Raw genomic sequence first — 21,185 nt, forward strand, 5'->3', positions numbered from 1 at the left:
ATTTTTCAAACCAATCGCTCACCAACACGTACAAATTCCATGGTCTACTACTTGACTAGTCTAGTATCCATAATTGGAGGTGTGAGGGTTACTCCTTGTGGTAAAACGAGGCTTATCTTTAGCTATGCATCAGAAGACTTGATCTTATTTTATACCTGTAATTTTAAAGTCATCACTTTAATTCTTAAAACTCAAAATTCGTTTTATGGTGTTATGACAAATTGTCTTCTTTAAGCACTCATGCCAGTTCGACTCGACTTGACCGCTTTTCCATACACACCCCCTTGGATGGTAATGATTGTTGACCGTCCATTAATAAATACGCCAAAGTAGTAGTCGTCAAGTATCCTCTTTCTGACAGTCTTTAGTCCAAAGGGTAAAAATATTGGATTCGAAAATCTAATGGCTCACACAGTAGTGAAGAACGGATTTATTCATTACTCCTACTATTTTAGTTTCTGACTCTAGTCTCCAACATGTATGATATGACATATTCTCATACTTCAAATATGAGCATGTCACTTTGTTTGAAACAGACACTAGTACACTATACGAGTCTTAGTCTCATGGCATGCCAACACCTGAACTGCATCTCTAGCATAAATGCCCTCTCGGCACCCACCTGAGACAACTCACATTCGGCTATAATTAGGCTATTTGGAGTCATGGAAACTTAAAACACAAATTACTTCAGATTGACCTTGTCCACCATAAGGTCTCATCTTAGTTATCTCTCTAAGGCGACATATCAGATAATATTTGTGCATTATTTGTTGTACCAAGTAATGCACGTGTTCAGATGCATTCCCTGGGCCAGGACATGTTTGTGCACTCTATGCGTTCATAACATGAATGTCACAACTTGCTTGCCATCTCAAAGTGCCAATGGGAATCGTTCATGTGAGTGAACCAATTCAAAGCCCGATGACATATAATAAAGATTTTCCTGCATCATTTCGATTCATGTATGAAATGAGCCACTAAACGTCAATCATAATGTTAGAAGCAACTCTAATTATAGTTTTAACCATGCTAGTTGCTTAAGACGTGTCTCTAGGCTGCACCTTCTTGTGCAATTCTGATTGGAACAATCATTTACGATTGGAGGAACGACATGTTTAGATCTTCCCATATTAAACTCTCACCTCTCTCTAAAAGCCTTTCCTCATCTCTCTCAAAACAACCTAATTTTTGAAAGCCTTCTGGCCATCGACCCCTTGCTTCAACTTGGGGTTGGCGGCAACCTAGTGTCCCCCCCCCCTCCTCACCCTTTTCCCTCTTCCCCTTTCTTCTTCCCTACCCCCCATATCTCATTGTTTTTTGGTTCTTACCTTCCCCCCCCCCCCCCCCCCCCGTTTTTCCATTCTCCAAATCACCATGGTTGGTGATTTGGTTTTTATTTTAATGCATTTAGATTTCAGTTGTTTTCATTCTAAGCATTTTGTGTCTCAGGTTGCCCTAAGCTTGGTCTCAGTTCCCCCCCCCCCCCCCAGTTTTTCCGTTCTCATGGTGATTTGGTTTTTCTTTTAATGCATTTAGATTTCAGTTGTTTTCGTTCTAAGCATTTTGTGTCTCAGGTTGCCCTAAGCTTGGTCTCAGTTTTCCTTGAGTTTATCTCAAATATTCCTTTCCACACATCGCTTGCTGCTCGTTTCGTCATGTGTCTCCTCCTAGGATCTCCTTTGGAGGCGCACTTTGCTAGTTTGTAGCATTTAAAGTGCATTTTGCACTATTTGGTAGGATTATGGGAGCACTCTCAGCGTGGATAGCTTGCTTGTCCCCATTTTCGATTCATCTTTTTAGTTATTTGGCCATTCTTTCAGGCGGTGGCAATGCATCTGCGATGCTGGTACGGCTGTTTTGGTGGAGGTGGCTGCTTTATATTTTCTTGTCTAGGTTTTTCTATTTGTTAGTTGTTATGGGTTGCTCACTTTGGGCCTATTTCATTGTAATTTTTTGTAATGGAATTGCGCTTTTGCTTGGGCTTTTTAAACTCTCTTTTGGAGGTGCTCTTACCTTGTAATAGCTTTCTCTTTCTATGAAATTTACTTTGATTGACCAGAAAAAAAAGACCTTCTTATATTAGGGACCATCAACATAGACTAGGGGCAATATCATTTCTGCACTGGAGTATAGCTCCTCATTTTTTGGGCTATCTAGTATTTGTAAGATCTTCCGAGCTTCGTCTTTGAATTCAAGCTACACCACCTAGCCTCTAAGTCTATGGCTAGCTTGAATTCTACAGTGAGGTAGGCAATATAGGTTTGTTTCTCTTCTAGGAGCATCACCTTATACTATGGTGTCTTTCTCTCTCTTTCCATTGCTTATCCTTAAGGGATTGTTAATGTAGGGTCCCTTTAGACCCTAAAATAATATATAGTTGTAAGTTAGGCCCTTTATCATGGGCTTAGAAAGGCCTACGAGAGAAGAAGATCAAAGCCTTGGGCCTGTGAACTAGCTGAATGGTACCAGACAACATAGCACCATCGCAAAGATTAGAATAACGAGCACTTGCAAGTCTAGTCTAACTATCGACAAAGAAGATGAGCACCTATCCAAAAAATACTTTCCAACCACTTGAAGCAAGTTGGCAAACTTGAGAACTTTACTACACAGCCCTAGAGACAGGCCTACTGGAACATCAGCTTCAATCCACGCGTTGGCCATCAACAAGAATAGAGGCCTACAAAATGACATAAAGGTTGTCAGATCAAGTGCTCGGGATGATGCTTCCTCAGCCACTCAGGGCGAGCGATGCCTCAGTACATGTTGGCACAGGGAACCTTGCAATCAGTCCTGAACAAATGTCACTTCACTTTCACATGTCGATTGTACGGTGGAGGAATAGGCAATAGGTTAGTTTTGTATGTCCAGTTCATTTAATGCAAAGGCAGTGGAGCACTTGAGGGCCAATTCTTTTGGTCCCACTGACGGCCTATATAAAGAGGGACAAGCACCTCCTATGGGGGGCGGACACAAAGAAAGAGAAACATTTCTCTGTTCTAAAGAATCTTTGTAATCTGTATCCAACATATATACAAATCATTACATTAGATGTAGCCCAATTTTGAAGATGGACCACGTAAACCATGTTGTCAACCATCTAAATCTTTAGCTTGAGCCTATCAATGTTAACCATACTAGTCTTTGTTGACCTCCCGGTTTGGAGTGCTAACAGGGATATCGGTGACTAGTAGAGAAGGGGGGCAATGGTCCAACAGTGATATTAAAGAACTCTCTTCATTTAATCACATGAGTATGTTCAGAAGTTTGCTTAATGAACATAATTAACTCTAAGTTATTTTATGATCGCTCATATTAATATCAAGTGCGTTGTAGAATCTTTTTCAACTCACGTAAGACAAAAATTTATGGTCGCATATCATGATATAGTGCTTCACAAAAGTCTTGTTAATTGTAATGAGACGACAATATAGGAAAATTTCTTGTTTCTCTCATCAAATGCCATAGCATTTCATAGTCTTCACAAAAGTCTTGCCAATTAATGAGACAACAATATAGGAAAATTTATTGTTTCTCTCATTATACTTGAAATGTATATCCTAGTCTGAAGTTATTTCTTTCGCTTCCAAGATGTCCTTGAGTTCAGGAGTGGCCCATATGGTGACATCCAAGGACTTCTATATGCAAGTCCCATTAGGATAAACTAAGAAGTTTCTAAGAACACGATCAAACTCCATAGCATCTCATGTGTAATGTATCAATTGATCGACACCTATAGTCGAACAAAATTTTCACGTCTCTTCAATCTACAAAAGGATGAATGAGAAGTTTTACTCCAATACGTTTTAATCAAACTTGCTATTAGTAGTACACTTTCTTTAGTCGTACTCCCACTAATAAGGACTTAGCACACATGAGATAGCATGGCTAGACAACACAATTCAATATGTGCATTGAAGAATGCGAAGAAAATATTTTTAACCACTTGAGTTACAAACTCATTGCATGCTAATCTTATTAATTTGAAGATTTGCATTTTGAACTTTTTGGGTCACCATATTTTATGTCTTAGTCAAAGGATCAAACCTTCCAAGTAAATTGAAATCAAACTTTCATAAATAGAATATCGTTTCTTGTAACCATCCATTGCCTGTTTCTGTTTAATAGATTTTCTGGTTACCATGTTTTGTGGCCTAACATCTCTCTCTCTCTCTCTCTTCCTGTCTTTCTTACTAGTTTACCTTTACCATATGTTTCTAACTGAAAAAACAAGGATGGTAAATGGTCAGACTAATAACTTGTTTGTCATCATCCAATCATGTGTCGCCAAGTAATTCAAATAATTATCAACTTGTTAAGTTAGAGAGATATATAATGTAAGAAGTTGTGAAAATTTACCAAGCATTTTTTTTAGCAGAAGTCTCTACCTCTCCTTCAAGGATTACATGGGTCACCGGGAGGAGGTAAGCCAACAACTCCAATTGCTGAAATCATCATATTCCTCTTTGTTTAGGGTTCATACATTGTTTTCTTCTTTTCTTTTCCATTTTTCAATATTTACTTTTTATTTTTATTGAAATTTACGAAGAACATTGATCTATTAATTGCAAGTTCTGTACAAATTCCCCATTGAAGTCAAAGCTGTTTTTTTTTTTTTAATGTTCATTTGACCGTTTTTCTAAAGAACAAGAGGATGATAATCTAATGTGTAAACGAGAGGATGATATAAGCTCAATCATCTTTCTTTTACTATAGATGCATATGTCGTTACATGTAAACATGGAGAAACGAAAATGGTGGGTTATGAATCCTGCACTATATGCGGTCTATGAGACGCATAACTTAAAAGAAAAAAAAAGAAATGTATTAGTGCTCCAAAACAATCATTTTGCGACGCTCCCTCTTACTAACTTTTTCGTTCATCGTGCAATATATTCTAATTGATGTCTTTTGATGAATAAATTCAAGCTTGTTACCCTCGAGCAATATTTTGAAGAAAGCTCAATTGTGTTTTTCTTGTGCAGATGGTATTCTTTCAGTTGTAGCCAGTGACATAAGAGAAGTGTGATTTTTATTTTGTTCCCTTGTGCGGGGGGCTTCCATGTCCTTGAGCTTGTATTGGTAAATGGTTAACGTGTGTTTTTACCAAGGGGATGTTAACTATTTACCAATGCAAGGTCAAGGAGCCATCTTACCTATTTATGTAATTTCGCCTGCATTTACTACTCTAGCTACATTATAAGAATTCCATTTGCTAAAAACATGTATGCATTTGCAGAAAAATGGTCGGAAGTCTGTACCTCAATTCGGAGGATGGGATCAGAACAGCCCAGATACAAACTACACCGTTGTGTTCTCTCAGGCTCGTGCTAACCGGAAGCAAAACAAGACCAACTTGACCGAGTTCAAGCGTAACAGCCTTGGGAATGAACAGGAATTCATGGCTGCTCACCCTCATCATCCTCATCATCATCACCAAGATGACTCTGTTACGGTAAGACGCTCGTTTTTCAGTACTTGGCTATTTTTTTGTTTTAACTGAAGTGAGTGTTCTTCACAATTCCATGCTCACCTTGTTTTGATCCATATCCCCTATAAACGCACATGGATCATCACAAGGTAGAGCATTCCATTCTAGTCCATGATTTACATAACACATTATTCAGTTCAGAAGGAAAAGAAAACAAAAGAGGCGACATTCACACATCCTGTTTAACTCTTCACGCATCCTTTCTAATTTTTGGCAATTGAATAAAATAAATCAAACGATATACACAAATAGAAATTAACAGGGGTGTGTGAGAAGCTAAAAATAAAATGATAAAAAAATTATATACCTTTTTTCTTCTAATTGTATTTATATTTATATTTTTATGCAGAGGAAAAAGACGATTCTGACTTACATAAATTGCTGTATTAGGCCTTGATTTCCTAAGAAGGCAAGCAAATCATCAATTCCTGCCTGCCATTTGTAATCATTAATTTATTCACATCATCATGATGTAGTCTTATAGACGATAAGACCCGTTTGTCAAATGAAAACCTAATCAACAGCTTTATTCATCTCCCAGTACAGTGTGATATTAATATTAATAATATTATTATACATTCTATTTACTGTTTACCATGTATTGTTGCATCTTGCTACTAGTTATCCATCGTCTGAACCAAGAAAAATAAATAAAAGGATGTAATAATCTCCCAAACCTAAAGCATCATCTTTTAGTGGAGTCAAATATAGTCTCTAACTTTATAAAATCATCATATTTCAACATTAAAACAAAAATAATAAAAAACAGAAGAAACACAAAAAAACCCAAAGACAACCTAAACCAACGGACACAACATCTCAAGTACAAAGCAAAAGTTGTTCAAATGTTGTGACAACAACTCAAACAAGCATGTAATCTGACTCTACCAACTTGCGAGCATTGCCTCCTTGTTGGGACCTAAGAAATTGGTTAGGTGATGAAGATAGTACATATTTGTCATCTAGCTCAATTAGAGATATGATTGTGAGTCGGCAATGTACCACAACTCTCACAATCGGTCTCATACATAAAATCAATCAAACGGTAAAATACACAAAAATCATAAACATTATCATGGCCTCGTTGCTAAGTTCCTGATCATTATTCTATTTGGGTGTTGCTGTGAACATTTAGGAACCTTCTGGCAGTGCTTGAAACCCTTGAAAACACCTCAAATCCAAAAATGAAATGATCAAATAGCAATGAGCTAAAAGCTCCAACGTTTGATGGGGAAAACCATGATTTTTGAAGGATAAGGATGACCACTATTTTCAACTGCTATGAGCTCTGGGATATGGTCTAGTATGGTTATGAGTTACTGGCAGTAGAAGTTGATGCCATTGAGAAGGGATCTCACAACAACACAGAAGGCTGCATTGCAAGAGGACGAGATGAATGATGCTAGAACTTTGGGAATCATATAAAGGTTGTCTCAGATTTGATGTTTCCCATAATAGCCAATGAAGAAACTGCAAAAGATGTTTGGGATGTCTTCAACATGAATATAAAGGTGATAAGAAACTTAGAAAGGAAAAACTTCAATTTCTTAGATGTGACTTTGAATACATATGCATGAGAGAAAATGAACTGCTGAAGGACTACTTTTGTAGACTGTTTGATGTTGTTAATCAAATGAAAACCCATGGAGAAGATGTTCCTAATGAAGAATTGTCTAGAAACTACTAATTAGTTTGACTAAACCATATGATTCAATAGTGAGTATGATTGAAGAAACCAAAGACACTGATGATCTCAATATATAAGATGTGATGGTATCTTTGAGGGCCTTTGATCAAAGGCTTGAAGGGTATGTTGATGCAACCACTGAAATGACATTTTAATGACTTAATGTAGGATTTAGGAGTCCCTCTAATATGACAAACATAAGCAACAATGGAAGGGCAAGAACAAAAAGTGGGAAGGAAAAAGCAATGTAAATGCAAAGCCCAACAATAGTAGTAGTACCAATGGAAATGCAAAGAAAAAACATGTGTACAAGTTTTGTGACAAACTCCATTTTGGAGAATGTTGGTTCAAAGGTAAGTCTAAGTGTCATCAGTGCAACAAATTTGGTCATGTAATGAAGGATTGCAAGTCAAATAACATTCGACAAGTGAACTGCGCAAATTAAGTAGAGGAAAAGGCAAATGTGTTTTGTGCCAGAGTAGAGAACAATAGCTACCACAATCTACACAAGTATGAAATAGTTTAAGGGCTATCACAATTGGATGAAATCAGTAAAACCTGTGAAGGGTGTGTTTAGGAAGCATCACATAGATCCATTTGAAGCTGGAAAAGCATGGGGAGCAATAAAACCACTGGAATTGATTCATACTGATGTGTGTGGTCCTATGCATACTACTATCAGTGGAAACAATACTTCTTGATTTTCACTGATGATTACTAAAGAATGTGTTGAGTCTTCATGAGATTCAGATCATAAGTGTTCAAAATTTTCAAAAAGCTCAAAGCCATAGTAAAATTGCAAAGTGGACATCAAATCAAGAAGATAATGAGTGATAAGAGAAGTGAATATACCTTGTTGATGCATAAAACCGAAGATCTTGGTACAACGTAAATCCGACCGTGAATCTGCAGAAATGTAAATAACACAAGATGTATCGTGGTTCACCCCAAGGTTTGGGCTACGTCCACACTGATTGTATTGTATTTCTCTGAGAAGTGAGGGAGAGAGAGCTCTAAGAGTGAGAGCTTTGAGAGGGGGTGAGTGGGGTGAGAAGGCTCCAGAAATGGCCTCTTCTAATTGTAAGGGTGAGGAGTTTTTTTATAGAATAAGGGCTTCTCACTTATTACATATTTGCCCCTTCCTTTATCACATGATTACATTTAAGTCCCCTGAGTATTTGTACGAGATCTAAATACGGAGGCCCTAAATATGGTATAAACAGTAGTCCCCCAAGTCTTTAGTTAAGAGAGTCTTTTGGCTAGAGACTTGAAATTCAGTCCATGTGTGGGCCGAAGTAACTAGATGTTGTCTTGAGCTGATGCTCGATATGAGGCGGTGCTCAATCTGAAATGATGCTCAACTAGAAGTAGTACATATTGCGAGGCTGCTCGGCTCGTGGCTTATGTTGCCTTCATTGGCTCGGCTTGTGGCTTTGAAGGTGAGGGAGTCCCTTTTATAGAATAAGGGTTCGCTCTTCACTACATAAGTGATGGGTTATGAATGATGCTGGCGGTGAGGCGGTTGCTCAGCTGGCGGCGATGCTCTTTAATGGAGGTGAGGTAGTCCCTTTTATAGAATAAGGGCTCGCTCCTCAATACTTAAGTGATGGGCTATGAGTGATGCTCGCGGCGAGGTGGTTGCTCAGTTGGCGGCGTTGCTCTCTAATGAAGGTGAGGGAGTCCCCTTTATAAAATAAGGGCTCGCTCCTCAATACATGAATAATGTGTGCTCTCTAATGAAAGTGAGGGAGTCCCTTTTATAAAATAAGGGCTCGTTCCTTAATACATAAATAATAGGCTAAGTCCCCCAAGTGTTTTTCATGAAGCCCAGTTGAGGCCCAATATATGGTACATAATGTAGTCCCCTAAGTCTTTGGTCAATAAAGTCTGTTGGCTGGAGACTTCAAATTGAGTCCATGTATGGGCCGAAGTGGCGGTTGTTCGAAGACGATATTTGTATACCCTGCACTGAAGCTTTGTAGGTGAAGCTTTGCAAGTGAAGCTTTGTAGGTGAAGCTCTGTAAATGAAGCTTTAGAAGCTAGAGTTTTTGTAAATGAAGCTTTTGAAGCTGATTGACATGAGTAATGCTCATGAATGTTTATGTTGATTGACATGAGTGATGCTCATGGATGTTGACATGAGTGATGCTTATGAATGTTAACATGAGTGATGCTCATGAATGTTTATGTATAATTGATATGAGTGATGCTCATGAGTGTTTATGTATGATTGACATGAGTAATGCTCATGTATGATTTGAAGTACTGGGCGTACTTTTGATCACCTGGTTGGTGGCACGAAGGAGAGTACAGGTTGTGCATTTCATCACCTGGTTGGTGGCATGAATGGCTAGTTGCCAAATGATATTAGAGTACGGGTTGTACATTTCATCACCTGGTTGGTGGCATGAATGGCTAGTTGCCAAATGATATTTAGAGTACAGGTTGTACACTTCATCACCTGGTTGGTGGTAATAGCAGCGGGTTGCAAAATAATTTTGGAGTACTGGCGTACTCTTGATCGCCTGGTTGGAGCTATTTTGGGCTTATGGGTCTTCGCTCTCTACACAACATTCCAGCCCATTTATTTTGGGCTTTGCCGTTTTTTTTAATTACCTTCTGATGGGGTTTATACAGATGTCTCCAAAAGATACGAAAAATAAATTACATCATTAAAAAATAAGGAAAGTAAACCACATCATTCTGGTGGGGTGTTTATTCCTTGCTTTTGCTTGTGTTTTTCTGCTGCACTCTCTCTGTCTCTTCACCTGGCAGACAGAAGGCATCATAATAATAAGAATATCTTTTGCTTTTCTTCTTTTCTCTTTTCCTTTTTCTTTTCTTCTTTTGTTTTGTTTCCTACTGCATCTCTGTCTTTCCACCTCCATCCTTTCTGGCAAACTTGCTTTACTTTTTCTTTTCATTTCCGTGGATCAGCTTCCAAGGCGATGTAGAGCGCTTGGCTGATGGCAGGGTATAGGTTCAACAACTTGCTGCTAGTGCCATGAACAATCATTTCCTCCTGCCAACTCCGACCCGTTCAAGCTAGATTTTCCGTAGGATTCTCAATGGGAACTGGCAAGGCAGCTGGACCTACAGTCATTGGACAATTTGGCACCACTGGAAATCCACTGGCGTTACGAGGGTTGGATAGTGGCGGAGGAGGCAATGGATGCGACTAGATGCGTCATCTTAAAGATGTACTTGCTCTTCGCCCATTGAAGATGGAGAGACCGTATTGGTGGTGATGTCAAAGAATAGATTGGATCAATGTACCTGCAATCTATAATTTTAAGTGTGTCGTCTACGGCTATAGCAGAAAAACAATAACCATTTCTTTTATCCAGCTTCTGAATCAAATAAACCCTATCGGCAGCCTCCTGCCACAATCGACCAGCAACGTAGATGGCGGCCATGGTGGAGACCATGGCGAGCAAGAGAGCTGCAATCCGATAGTGAAAAGCCGAGCCGGATAGCCGGTTGTGCGACGGCCGGCTATGCATGTTTTTTTCCGGTGCAGCAGAAAACAAAAGGGCGCAGGGCTCGAGCGAATTTCAGTGAGTGGCGGCGTCGTTTTGGGGATCTTGGAAGCGCTTCTGGAGCCAGTAGTCTTGGAACCCAGGGGAGGACGTCCATGGCCAGTTTGCTTTTTTCTTTCCTTGCTGTCAATCTCGAAACGACTTCGCTGAGAGAGAGAGAGAGAGAGAGAGAGAGAGAGAGAGAGAGAGAGAGAAATTGATACGTTTAAGAAGATGAACCAGCGGATCATTTCTGGTTCTAGGTCTTGTGATTTTGCAGATTCACGGTAGAGGTGAAAAAATAAAAAAGAACCGACATAGTTTTTTGTGTCGATTCCCACAGACGGCGCCAAATGTTGAATGCACAAAACCGAAGGTCTTGGTACAACGTAAATCCGATCGTGAATCTGCAGAAATGTAAATAACACAAGATGTATCATGGTTTACCCCAAGGTTTAGGCTACATCCACACTGATTGTATTGTATTTCTCTGAGAAGTGAGGGAGAGAGAGCTCTAAGAGTGAGAGCTCTGTGAGGGGGTGAGAGAGGTGAGAAGGCTCTAGAAATGGCCTCTTCTAATTGTGAGGGTGATGAGTCCTTTTATAGAATAAGGGCTCCTCACTTATTACATATTTGCCCCTTCCTTTATCACATGATTACATTTAAGTCCCCTAAGTATTTGTACGAGATCTAAATACGGAGGCACTAAATATGGTATAAACATACCTCACTGGAATTCAACTCATTCATTTAGATTTGGGCCTAGAAAAGCAACTCATAATTGCATATTCACCATAGCAAAATGTCTTACAGAAAGGAAGAACATGACTATAGTTGAAATGGCTAAGTATATGCTACATAAGAAGAAATTGTCTTATTTATTTTGGGAGAGGTAGTAAACACTATTCTGTATCTTTTAACTAGGTACCCTACCAAAACTTTGACAAACAAACTCCATTTGGAATGTTTAGTGGAAAAAAAACAACAATCAACCAGCTAATAGTACTTGACTCAATATGCTTTGCTTATGTACTTTCATAGTGAATGCACAAATTAGAAAAGTCCAGCAACAAGAGCATTTTGCTGGATTCGGAACAAGTGAGAAAGGTTAGACTTTTCAATCTGATGACAAAAAAAAAAAAAAAAAAAATCTCTCAAGATATGTGATATTTGATGAAGAAGCACTATGGAATTGGGAAACAAGTATAGAGGAGAAAGAAAATTTCCATTTATAATTTGATCTGAATGGAATGGAATCCAATCAAAATGGATAAATTGAACAAGAAGTCCTGGAATATGTTCATCACCAACGACACCTCAACCAGCAAGTGTAAGTCCACAACAAAGTCAACCGCAGAGTGAGAGCCAAGCTTAACTCCAGTAAGAATGAGAAATTTGGAGGAGATATAATCTATTAGTAACTACTATGTAGTTGAACTCAAGACTTATGAGGAAGTTGAGAAAGATAAATATTGGTAAAAGGTAATGAGAGAGGAACTATCAATGGTAGAAAAGAATGAGACATGGGAATTGGTTAATAGGCCAAGTGACAAGCTAGTGATTGGAGTAAAGTAGGTCTACAAGAACAAGCTAAATTAATGCAAAAGAACAAGGCCAAACTAGTAGTTAAAGGCTGCTCATAAAAGCCTGGTGTGGATTTCAATGAAACCTTTGCTCTGGTAGCAAGGTTGGATACCATAAGGACATTGATTGCCTTGGCAACTCAAAAAGGATAGAAGCTACATCAACTCAATATGAAGTCAGCTTTCTTAGATGGAGTGCTAGAAGAGGTGTTTGTGGAACAATCACAATGTCTCACAATTGAAGAGAATCCTAACAAAGTTTACAAATTGAAGAAGGCTCTCTATGACCTAAAACAAACTCCAAGGGCTTGGTACAGTGAAATTGGTTTCTATTCCATTGAGAAAAGATTCCAAAAGAGTCCAAATGAAGCCACTTTCCACACCAAATCTGGAAGTGACTCAAGAACCCTCATTGTGTCAATCTATGTTGATATGTGGATAACGTAGTCTACATTGAAAATGATGAAACGATGAAGCAATGATTGCAGAATTCAAGGTAAAAATGATGAAGAGGTATGAGATGAGATGAATGACCTAAGCTTCTTGCATCATTTTCTTGGCATTGGGGTAATACAACAGTCAAATGGCATCTTTATTCATTAGAAAAATTATGCCCACATGCTACTTAAAAGTTTGGATTGAAGGAATGTAAACCTATGTCCACTCCTCTATTTGCAAATTAGAAGCTCATGAAGGATGATGGGAGTGAACCTTTTGATTCAAATATATATGGAAGCATTGTTGGCAGTCTTTTGTATTTAACTGCAACAAGACCAAGCTTGATGTTTGCAACTAGCATACTCTCAAGATTTATGCAAAATCCTACCAAAATTCACATGGGAACTGCTAAGAGGGTGCTAAGATATGTTCAAGGATCCAGTGGAATCAAACATGAAATGGGAAAGTCAACGATCCTAATTGGATTTTGTGACAGTAATTGGAAAGGTAGTGAAGATGATTGCAAAAGCATATCTGGGTATGCTTTTACATTTGGCTCAGGTGTATTTTCATGGACCTCAGCTAAGCAACAAAGTTTTTCACTATCTACTATAGAGGCTGAGTATGCGAGTGCCTTAGAAGCAACATCTCAGACCATTTGACGAGATTCATACTCAAGGATTTTGGTGAATTGCATATTGATGCCACACCTCTTCCATGTGATAACACTTCTGCGATTACTATGACAAAAAATCCAATGTTTCATCAAAAGACAAAGCACATCAAGAGAAGATATTATTTCATCAAGGAAACATTACAAGAAAACATCATTGAGCTTCATTACTGCAAGACAGAAGAACATATTCATCAAGCCACTTCCAAAGGACATATTCACTTACCTCAAGCGATTGCTCATGTGACAACCATAACCAATTTAGAGGGGAGTGTTGGAACCTAAATTGCTTCTGGTTCCTCGAATTGAAGGTTCGATGATGAAGGAAGCTTCTAGTTTTTGTTTTAAATGTAACAACTAGTTTTTCAGCTTCTAGTTTTAAGCTTTTAATCAAGTGTAAGTGTACAGTCCAGATTAGATCCCTTAAAACCTTAATATAAGGCTAGGATCAAATATGGAAACTGGTTAGGTGATGAAGATAGTACACGTTCGCCGTCTAGCTCAATTAGAGATAAGATTGTGAGTTGGCAATATAACAAAACCCTAATCAGTCTCATATACAAATGGAATCAAGTTGCTGTATTTTGCACAGCCTTGCAGCCATCACATACTGAAAATTCTTTCATTCCTCATACACAAAATCAATCAAACAGTAAAATACACAAACTGCAAACTGCAGTGAGAATCTTATTGATTGACCTTAAAGCGAATTCATATACATGACATACAATGAAGATACAGAAAACTTTGATCTTATTATTCAAACACGATGCGATATATACAGGAGCATCTTCTCCATTTCTAATCAAGTTTAAGAAAATAATACAAGAAAAGGAAAATAGTCAAAGTACCTGCAATTTTTAAACAGTTGCTCTAGAACGCTTTACAGGGGCTTTCATAGAAGATAGGTACTTAGCATCTGCCTTGTCAATTCCATTAAAAAGATATCCGAAAGGCGGCATTTCTATGTACTTTCCAGAACTAGGAACAACCTTCAATTCATCATTTTCCCAAACAACCCTTCCACCAGAAATGGTCACTTCAACCTTGCCCTGAGAAAGTGGAACATGATCACTTCAAGGATTTGTTCAAGCAAAATTGCCACATCAGCTATCAAAGTACAAATTTGCCTAAAAATTTTGTCTGGCTCTTGCAGATGCTTGAATCGTAAATGCAGGTAGATTATGATATGTAAGTAAATGGAGAGGCTTGAGAGGAAAATACTACATTGAAAAACTGAACCCACACACAAGGAAACAAGGAGTTGGAAGTGTGATGCAGGGAAACATATAACTACGAAAGAAAAATAACAATCCATAACCTTCCTTGGAACCTCTTCGAGTAGGAAGTTGTAATTTCATAAAGAAAAATAACAGAGCTGCTATTTTAACTCCTAAAACGTCATCATGCATTCCTTAAGAATAAAAAAATAAAGTGAAGAGGAGTGCAGTATGACATTTTTGGAGCTCTAATAATAATTTAAAGACTCTTCCTATGACGAAAGAATGCTGCAGTTGAGAAACTAAAGTACTTAACATGCAATATCTTCACAGAAATGGATGCTGTTTGTAGGGATAGAATAAGTAAAAGATAAACAGGAAAGTAGGATGTCAAGGGCGTACAATCACATCTATGCATTAAAAGGCAAATAAAAATACATATACCATAGGTATGCTGCTATGCCTAAGGACTGAGTAAGCAAAGAACACAGAGCAATTGAAAGCTCAAGTAAACCAACTTTCTTGTCCTTATTTTTTTCCATATGAATCTTATTACTTAAGGAAAATTCTCTCTCCGAACCGTGCGGGAAGGTTTACCATCACACGGCTCACCAACTTGATTTTCAGTATAGGTTAAACGTCAAAATTCTTTGTATCACATATTGGTTTTGGCATCAAACAAATTGGTAAAATTGCATTTGACAGTATCCATTACCTGGACACGCAAATAATGTATATGTATATAGTATATCCACACACATATAACATTATGTAAAGTCAGAAACCTCAGAACAATTTTGCTTTTGCTAGTATTAGACACCTGAAATATGTATCCATGCCTGTAGATCATAGAACCAATGTGTCCCATAGAGGGATCACTAGCTTTATAATTCTAAAATAATATTCTAGAAAAAGCATATCCCTCCCTCGTGTGAAGTGAAAATGATTACCTTCCCTTTCCATCCCTCGTAGACATTGGTATCTGTTCTAGAGTGGTGGGACTTTGCATGTATCTCAAAGCTTGAGTTTGGATTTAGTATAATTATATCTGCATCAGAACCTGCGCGAATTGCTCCCTTCCTAGGATATATATTGAAAAGCCTAGCACTGAAATACCATTGACACTGAAATCACTTTGACATACTTTAAACAGCATAATGGAAATCATGTAGTAAAATATACTTTATCTCAAAAGTTCACAACTCGAATAATAAACAAGAAAACCACAGCAAGCATACCATTCAGTACTCGTCAACCGGACGTAGTCAGTAACAGAAATTTGACCAGATTCCTGGGATTTAGAAAAATATATATATATTATCCAAAAGTTTGATTCTAATTTAAGCTGCTTATTAGAAGGAATGAGATTTTGTGGCAGCTTACCACCATTGTATTCCATACAAGATGCATCCTCTCCTCAATACCTAATTTCCAGTAACCATGTTAAGCATTAGAAAGTACAATTATGGTAGAAAACAAGCATATATCTTAGTTAAACAACATCAAAGATCATTTGATGACTACCATTGACACCATTTGGAATTTTCCGGAAATCATCTATTCCAAGAGCTTTCTGTGTTGAATTGAAGGTACAATGATCCGTTCCTACAAGCTGCACATTGCTAAATCTACTTTTAGAAAACATTCATATTTTCATAAAACAAATTTGTACACTATTAAACTTAGGCAACTGAAAATTATATGTACTCTTAGAGTTAGAAATTAGGTCAAAATCTGGTTCTGAGTACAATGTTAAGGGATAACCACAAACTTGTCTTCTTATTTACAGTAATAAATCACTACAGTACCAAGAGGCCCTGTGGATCAAATCAGACAGTTCTCAAATAAGGTTGCAATAAGAAATAAACCTGCAGAACTCCCATTGAAAGAGCAGCTTGAAGGGCTTTGTCATGTCCAGCTACCCTTATAGGGGGACTCATGACATACCTGAAACATCAGAAGACAATTGTTCTTAACGTAGAACCTTTGACTACCTGAACATAACATAAATTAAATAGAGAGAACTCTTACTTAGCAGCAGTGATAAAGTCAGGATCCCAAAGCCAAGAATCATTAAGCACTAACCCAGAAAGTACTGTCTCGCCAATCACCTTCTGCCCTGCCATTTAATAATCATTTGGAGCACGCGTTCAGTACTTAACTCAAAACTAACAGTTTGAGGGTGCATAATGACCTATTCAAAATAACCAATGGAATTTTTTTTTTATTTTTTAGAAAATACAATAATCAATTTTAATGAGCTTCTTCTCTATTTATTAGGCATGTGTTTCCGAATTGTTTCTTAGTTTGTTCACTGTACTCTTTCGATTAAGCCATCTTTTTGGCTTTTTGATCTAGGAAACGATGAAGAAGAAGATATCAAAATTGACGAGTATAATGATGGTCACTTGTTGGAATTTTCCAAAAACCACACCAACTTAGATAAGAAATCTTTTCACTTGCTAAATTGCACTCTGGCTTGATACATAAACTCTGCAACATACTATTTATGGAACCCTTTCAACAACTTGGTCCAAATCACATCATGGAACTTTGGTAAAGGATGATCGAACATGATTTAGACTTGAAACAGTCATGTTAGACGATGAACTTGGTTCAGACAAAATTAAAAGAGAGATGAATTTGGTTGAATACCATGAGCCATTATAGAGTTACATAGGCAACCAATGTAAGAATTTTGAGGAAAATAGGAGAGCGTTTATCTTATTTAATTATATAAACCCAACAATTGGTAGAACTTCTAGTTACCAAGAACAAGATATAGTTGCAAAACAAAAGAAAAACGCTAAAGCTAATGAAAGATAAATTTAACGCAACAAAAAAATTTTAGATACTATGAACCTGATTTGCGAGCTTTAGAAATTTCTTCCATAGCATCAATGCTCATCACATGAACTACATAGAGGGGAGTATTCACAAAACCTGCTAGTCGAATTGCTCGAGCAGTTGCCTCTCCTTCCAGCTACATGGGCAATTATATTGAATCAAACACATACCATGTGCTATTAATTTACTTGGAAATAACTATTAGATAACTAAAAGAACCACATAAATAGGAAGAACAAATTTACCAAATGAATTGCAATTAATATGACATCAGCATAAAAGGATACAATTTCATATTCATTACCTAGAAGAACCAGTATTTAGACAATAACTACTACGCGTGCAGCTGAAAAGGGATTATATAGAAGTACATATCTTGTTATAGTCTTTCAAAGATAGAAAGACCCTCAAACAAAATCCTTTACACAAAAGTTAAACCCGATAGCATGAAAACAGCAGGAATGTATGGCAGGCAGATTGTTGAACTATAAGCTTAATAAAATTGTACGTTTATGTTGCCACAAGGCCATGCAGAAGCGGCACTAACTCTTAAAGCATGACTAATGTTCCATGTGAAAAGAGATGATGCAAAACTAACTAATATTTAAATTTGATAGAGCAAATTTCGTCTTATCCAAATTATGTTTGCATGAATAATTTATTTCTCTAATTACCACTGGGGGCCTTGAAAGAGCATGTCCCTCTGGACCAGTAATCCCAAGTTCTATCATTCTTCTCTGTCCTTCATATACAGCATCTCCATTTTCTGCATGCACCATGGCTAACGCACCAAGAGACTTACATTTTTTGAATCCTTCTAGCAGAAGCTCATCATTGACCATGAAGGACCCCTTGTAGGCCATGAAAAACTTGAAAGAGTTTATACCTGAGTATAGGATACGAATAATTATAGAAATACAGATAGATGTATTACATAAATAGCACAGTCGATAAATAAGCCCACTTAATAAAACCTGGAACTATAAGAACCTAACCTTTCTTCTTGACCATTATTTCCATTTCTTTTGAAGTATGTTCATCCCATTTTGTAATTGCCATATGGAAACCATAATCCATGCAGGACTCCCTAGATTTTTTTTCATAAGCTTCCAACCCTGACAATAAACTTCCATTCACTGGTAAAACAAAGTCGATGTGCATAGTTGTTCCACCTGCTAATGCTGCCGCCTGACCACTGAAGAAATCATCAATAGTTTCTGTACCCATGAATTCCATGCCTAGGTGGGTATGAGGATCAATGCCTCCTGTCAATATTAATCAACAAATAATTATATTTAACATTCATGATTGGAGATGCTTTAATCTTATTACATAGGTGTAGTATGAAAACTGACCTGGCATGACAAACTTTCCAGTGGCATCAAGCACAGTAACATCATCACCAACCTGCCAATGGCATTTGAAAAGCAAAAACAGAGCAAAACAATGGCATCAAATCAAGTACAGCATAAAGAAAAGGAAAGAAAAAAATAATCTGAAGAGTAAACAAAAGGACATAAAACACTCGGAGGCTTGGAGCATATGAAAAGTTATATACATACATAAGTTCTCCACGTGAGTCTGAGTACTATGTAGATCACGTAATTACAGGCTGTTCATTTTAATTTGCAATCAATACGTCATTTTCTAGAATTGTAAGTGGAACAACTATATCTTGGATAATTTATAATAACAACTACTTTCAGGATTTAATCTAAATTCTAGAGTTACTGAGGTCTGAGGTTGTTCTAGGAACAATTTCACAATTTATGATTTTTTTTTCTAGATGTTATCAATTCTTTAGAGTTATGACATTGTATCTGAAAATAAGTTAAAATCAGCATTTATAATGTTCTCTCACACGCTACAGAAGAATGATTTGCATACAGCTCACATTTTTCACAAAAACGTCTATAGTATACATGGGAATGATTTAGTGCTTGCCCCTTATATGCACTCCTACACTAACAGTTCCTCCTATAATCACACTAACTTATCCTACTTTATCGGCACGAAAATAAAACGGGAGCAAAGGATTCTATTGGTTCAGTAGTCCAGAACTAATAAAGGAACTAGCTGGAAACATGTTCAAAGGAATTGGTAAACCAACAGCCCATCCAAATTACAAAGCATCTCCACCAAACCTGAAAAATCCCAATATCCCAACTAAAAACAAAAAGATTTGAAAAAAAAAGAGATATTGGTGAAGATTGTTTTAGATTCAAGTTCAACCCTCAAAAAATGAAGTTCACAAAGTCAACGGGCTGCCAGCATAATTAACAACCAATGAAGTTCTTTCAATTTTGAAAAAAAATAACACTACAAATAAAGAAACAAAAAAAGACTGAAATATTATTATACCTTAATATTAGGCCTAACAGAAACAATGATTCCACCCTCCACATAAACATCAGCAGCCTCCATCTCATGAGCGTTCACCACAATCCCGCCTTTGATCAACAGCTTCGTAGAAGACGATGAAGAAACCCCACAGGTCGACGCACCATGTCCAATTCCAGCATCACAGAACTGAAACACGTTAAAATAACAAAGTAATCAAAACGACTGAGATTTTTCTTTTTAATTTTCTCGGGAACCAAACGGAAAGTGAATACCTGGTGGCTCGATTCGGAAATCGGAGAGAAGGAGAAAAGAAGGAGGATCAAAGACAACAGAGGGAAGATGCGTTGAGGACTGGAGCTGGAAGCCATGGATCGAATACTACTCCTTCCTGGGAGAAGTCTGAAAATGCGGGACTGTGATCTCTTAAGTCTCTTTTTGGCTTTTTAGCGCCGTTTATACTTTTCACAGTGGAAAATGTCAACTAACTGCCCTTTGAATTATTATTACTCACCTTGAATTATTTCTCAACATGAAATTGACCCCTAAATTAATTAATATTTTTGATAAATTTAACCCCAGAAGTATTTGAAATTAGACAATTAACCTCTTATGGTCGACAGAATTTCATCCACTTTTTTTACTTGGGTAATAGTGCAGAGGGTCATTTCAAGTGGGGTAATAGTTCCTTCTCAATTCTTTTATGGTTAGGATCCGAACACATCAATTTTATACACATTTTGACAGCTATTTTTTAGGGTTCATTTTGTAACGTTTTTCAATGGTCTGAACCGTTTATATTTTAGGTATTCCCTCAAAGATCATGTGTACCAAAAATCACATCAATCTGAAACCATATGACCGTTGGATTAAATTATACTCATTTTAGAGTTTCTTTGCAGAACCGTATTTGTGAATTTTCTTCCCTACAAATGAATATCATAATGGTTATGAATTTGTCTAATATTTTCTAAGGATGATCTATGAATTATGTGAATTATAAATGGTTTGGATTGTTGAATAAAGTTACGAAGTAGGCCTTACAAGGTGGGTGTCACAATGTTTATCAAAAAGAGAGTGTTCCCGATCTTTTAACTCTTTATCTTATTAGATGTTGATTGTAAACATTATTTAGCTCATCATATGAGACACAAATATAGTAAAATCATGTGATCTTCCTAACATTACTTTCATATATGGCAAGTTCTATAACAACCCGACCCCACTTATATTTTGAGTAAAAATATCATATATTTCATTGAAAACGTTGATAAATAACTTTAATTAGTACATGTTTACTTATAGGAAAAAGAATTGGAATCGTACTTGAGTTTCATGCATTTATTAAAATATAAATACAAAAATCAATTTACATTCTAGCTGTA

At 37.2% G+C, this 21,185-nt stretch overlaps 2 protein-coding genes across 3 annotated transcripts; one reads left to right on the forward strand and one right to left on the reverse strand.

Annotated features, from left to right (window-relative positions):
- Window positions 1-4,279: 4,279 nt before the first annotated feature.
- LOC114823958 (uncharacterized) lies at window positions 4,280-6,088 on the forward strand. 2 transcript variants are annotated; one of them, XM_070819132.1, is made up of 4 exons: window positions 4,280-4,427; window positions 4,989-5,167; window positions 5,243-5,458; window positions 5,844-6,088. In XM_070819132.1, exons 2-4 carry the CDS (start codon window positions 5,090-5,092, stop codon window positions 5,889-5,891), a joined length of 342 nt encoding a protein of 113 aa, XP_070675233.1. In that variant the 5' UTR covers window positions 4,280-4,427; window positions 4,989-5,089; the 3' UTR covers window positions 5,892-6,088. The 2 variants fall into 2 exon arrangements, with proteins under 2 accessions (XP_070675233.1, XP_028955818.1); XM_029099985.2 differs by lacking the exon at window positions 4,989-5,167 and having other exon boundaries at window positions 4,283-4,427.
- A 7,963-nt stretch (window positions 6,089-14,051) lies between these two features.
- On the reverse strand, window positions 14,052-20,267 carry LOC114823959 (dihydropyrimidinase). The gene is made up of 13 exons (XM_029099986.2): window positions 20,076-20,267; window positions 19,822-19,989; window positions 18,816-18,867; window positions 18,456-18,725; window positions 18,135-18,346; window positions 17,476-17,596; window positions 16,645-16,732; window positions 16,482-16,560; window positions 16,138-16,225; window positions 15,997-16,037; window positions 15,852-15,904; window positions 15,564-15,720; window positions 14,052-14,445 (listed from the first exon to the last, which is right to left on the reverse strand). The coding sequence occupies exons 1-13, from the start codon at window positions 20,169-20,171 to the stop codon at window positions 14,254-14,256; spliced, it is 1,617 nt and encodes a 538-aa protein (XP_028955819.2). The 5' UTR covers window positions 20,172-20,267; the 3' UTR covers window positions 14,052-14,253.
- Window positions 20,268-21,185: the final 918 nt, after the last annotated feature.

Source organism: Malus domestica, chromosome 03 (assembly GCF_042453785.1).
Source record: "Malus domestica chromosome 03, GDT2T_hap1".
NCBI classification, from domain to species: Eukaryota; Viridiplantae; Streptophyta; class Magnoliopsida; order Rosales; family Rosaceae; genus Malus; species Malus domestica.

What these genes read in the sequence shown, in the direction of transcription:
- LOC114823958 (XM_070819132.1), top strand. Translation starts at nt 5,090, where the DNA reads ATGGTTAACGTGTGTTTTTACCAAGGGGATGTTAACTATTTACCAATG. An exon ending in GAGCCATCTTACCTATTTAT is followed by an intron (nt 5,168 to 5,242) that starts GTAATTTCGCCT and finishes ATGCATTTGCAG; the next exon opens with AAAAATGGTCGGAAGTCTGT. An exon ending in ACCAAGATGACTCTGTTACG is followed by an intron (nt 5,459 to 5,843) that starts GTAAGACGCTCG and finishes ATTTTTATGCAG; the next exon opens with AGGAAAAAGACGATTCTGAC.
- LOC114823959 (XM_029099986.2), bottom strand. Translation starts at nt 20,171, where the DNA reads ATGGCTTCCAGCTCCAGTCCTCAACGCATCTTCCCTCTGTTGTCTTTG. An exon ending in TGGAAAGTTTGTCATGCCAG is followed by an intron (nt 18,726 to 18,815) that starts GTCAGTTTTCAT and finishes TAATATTGACAG; the next exon opens with GAGGCATTGATCCTCATACC. An exon ending in TTCTAAAGCTCGCAAATCAG is followed by an intron (nt 16,733 to 17,475) that starts GTTCATAGTATC and finishes ATTAAATGGCAG; the next exon opens with GGCAGAAGGTGATTGGCGAG.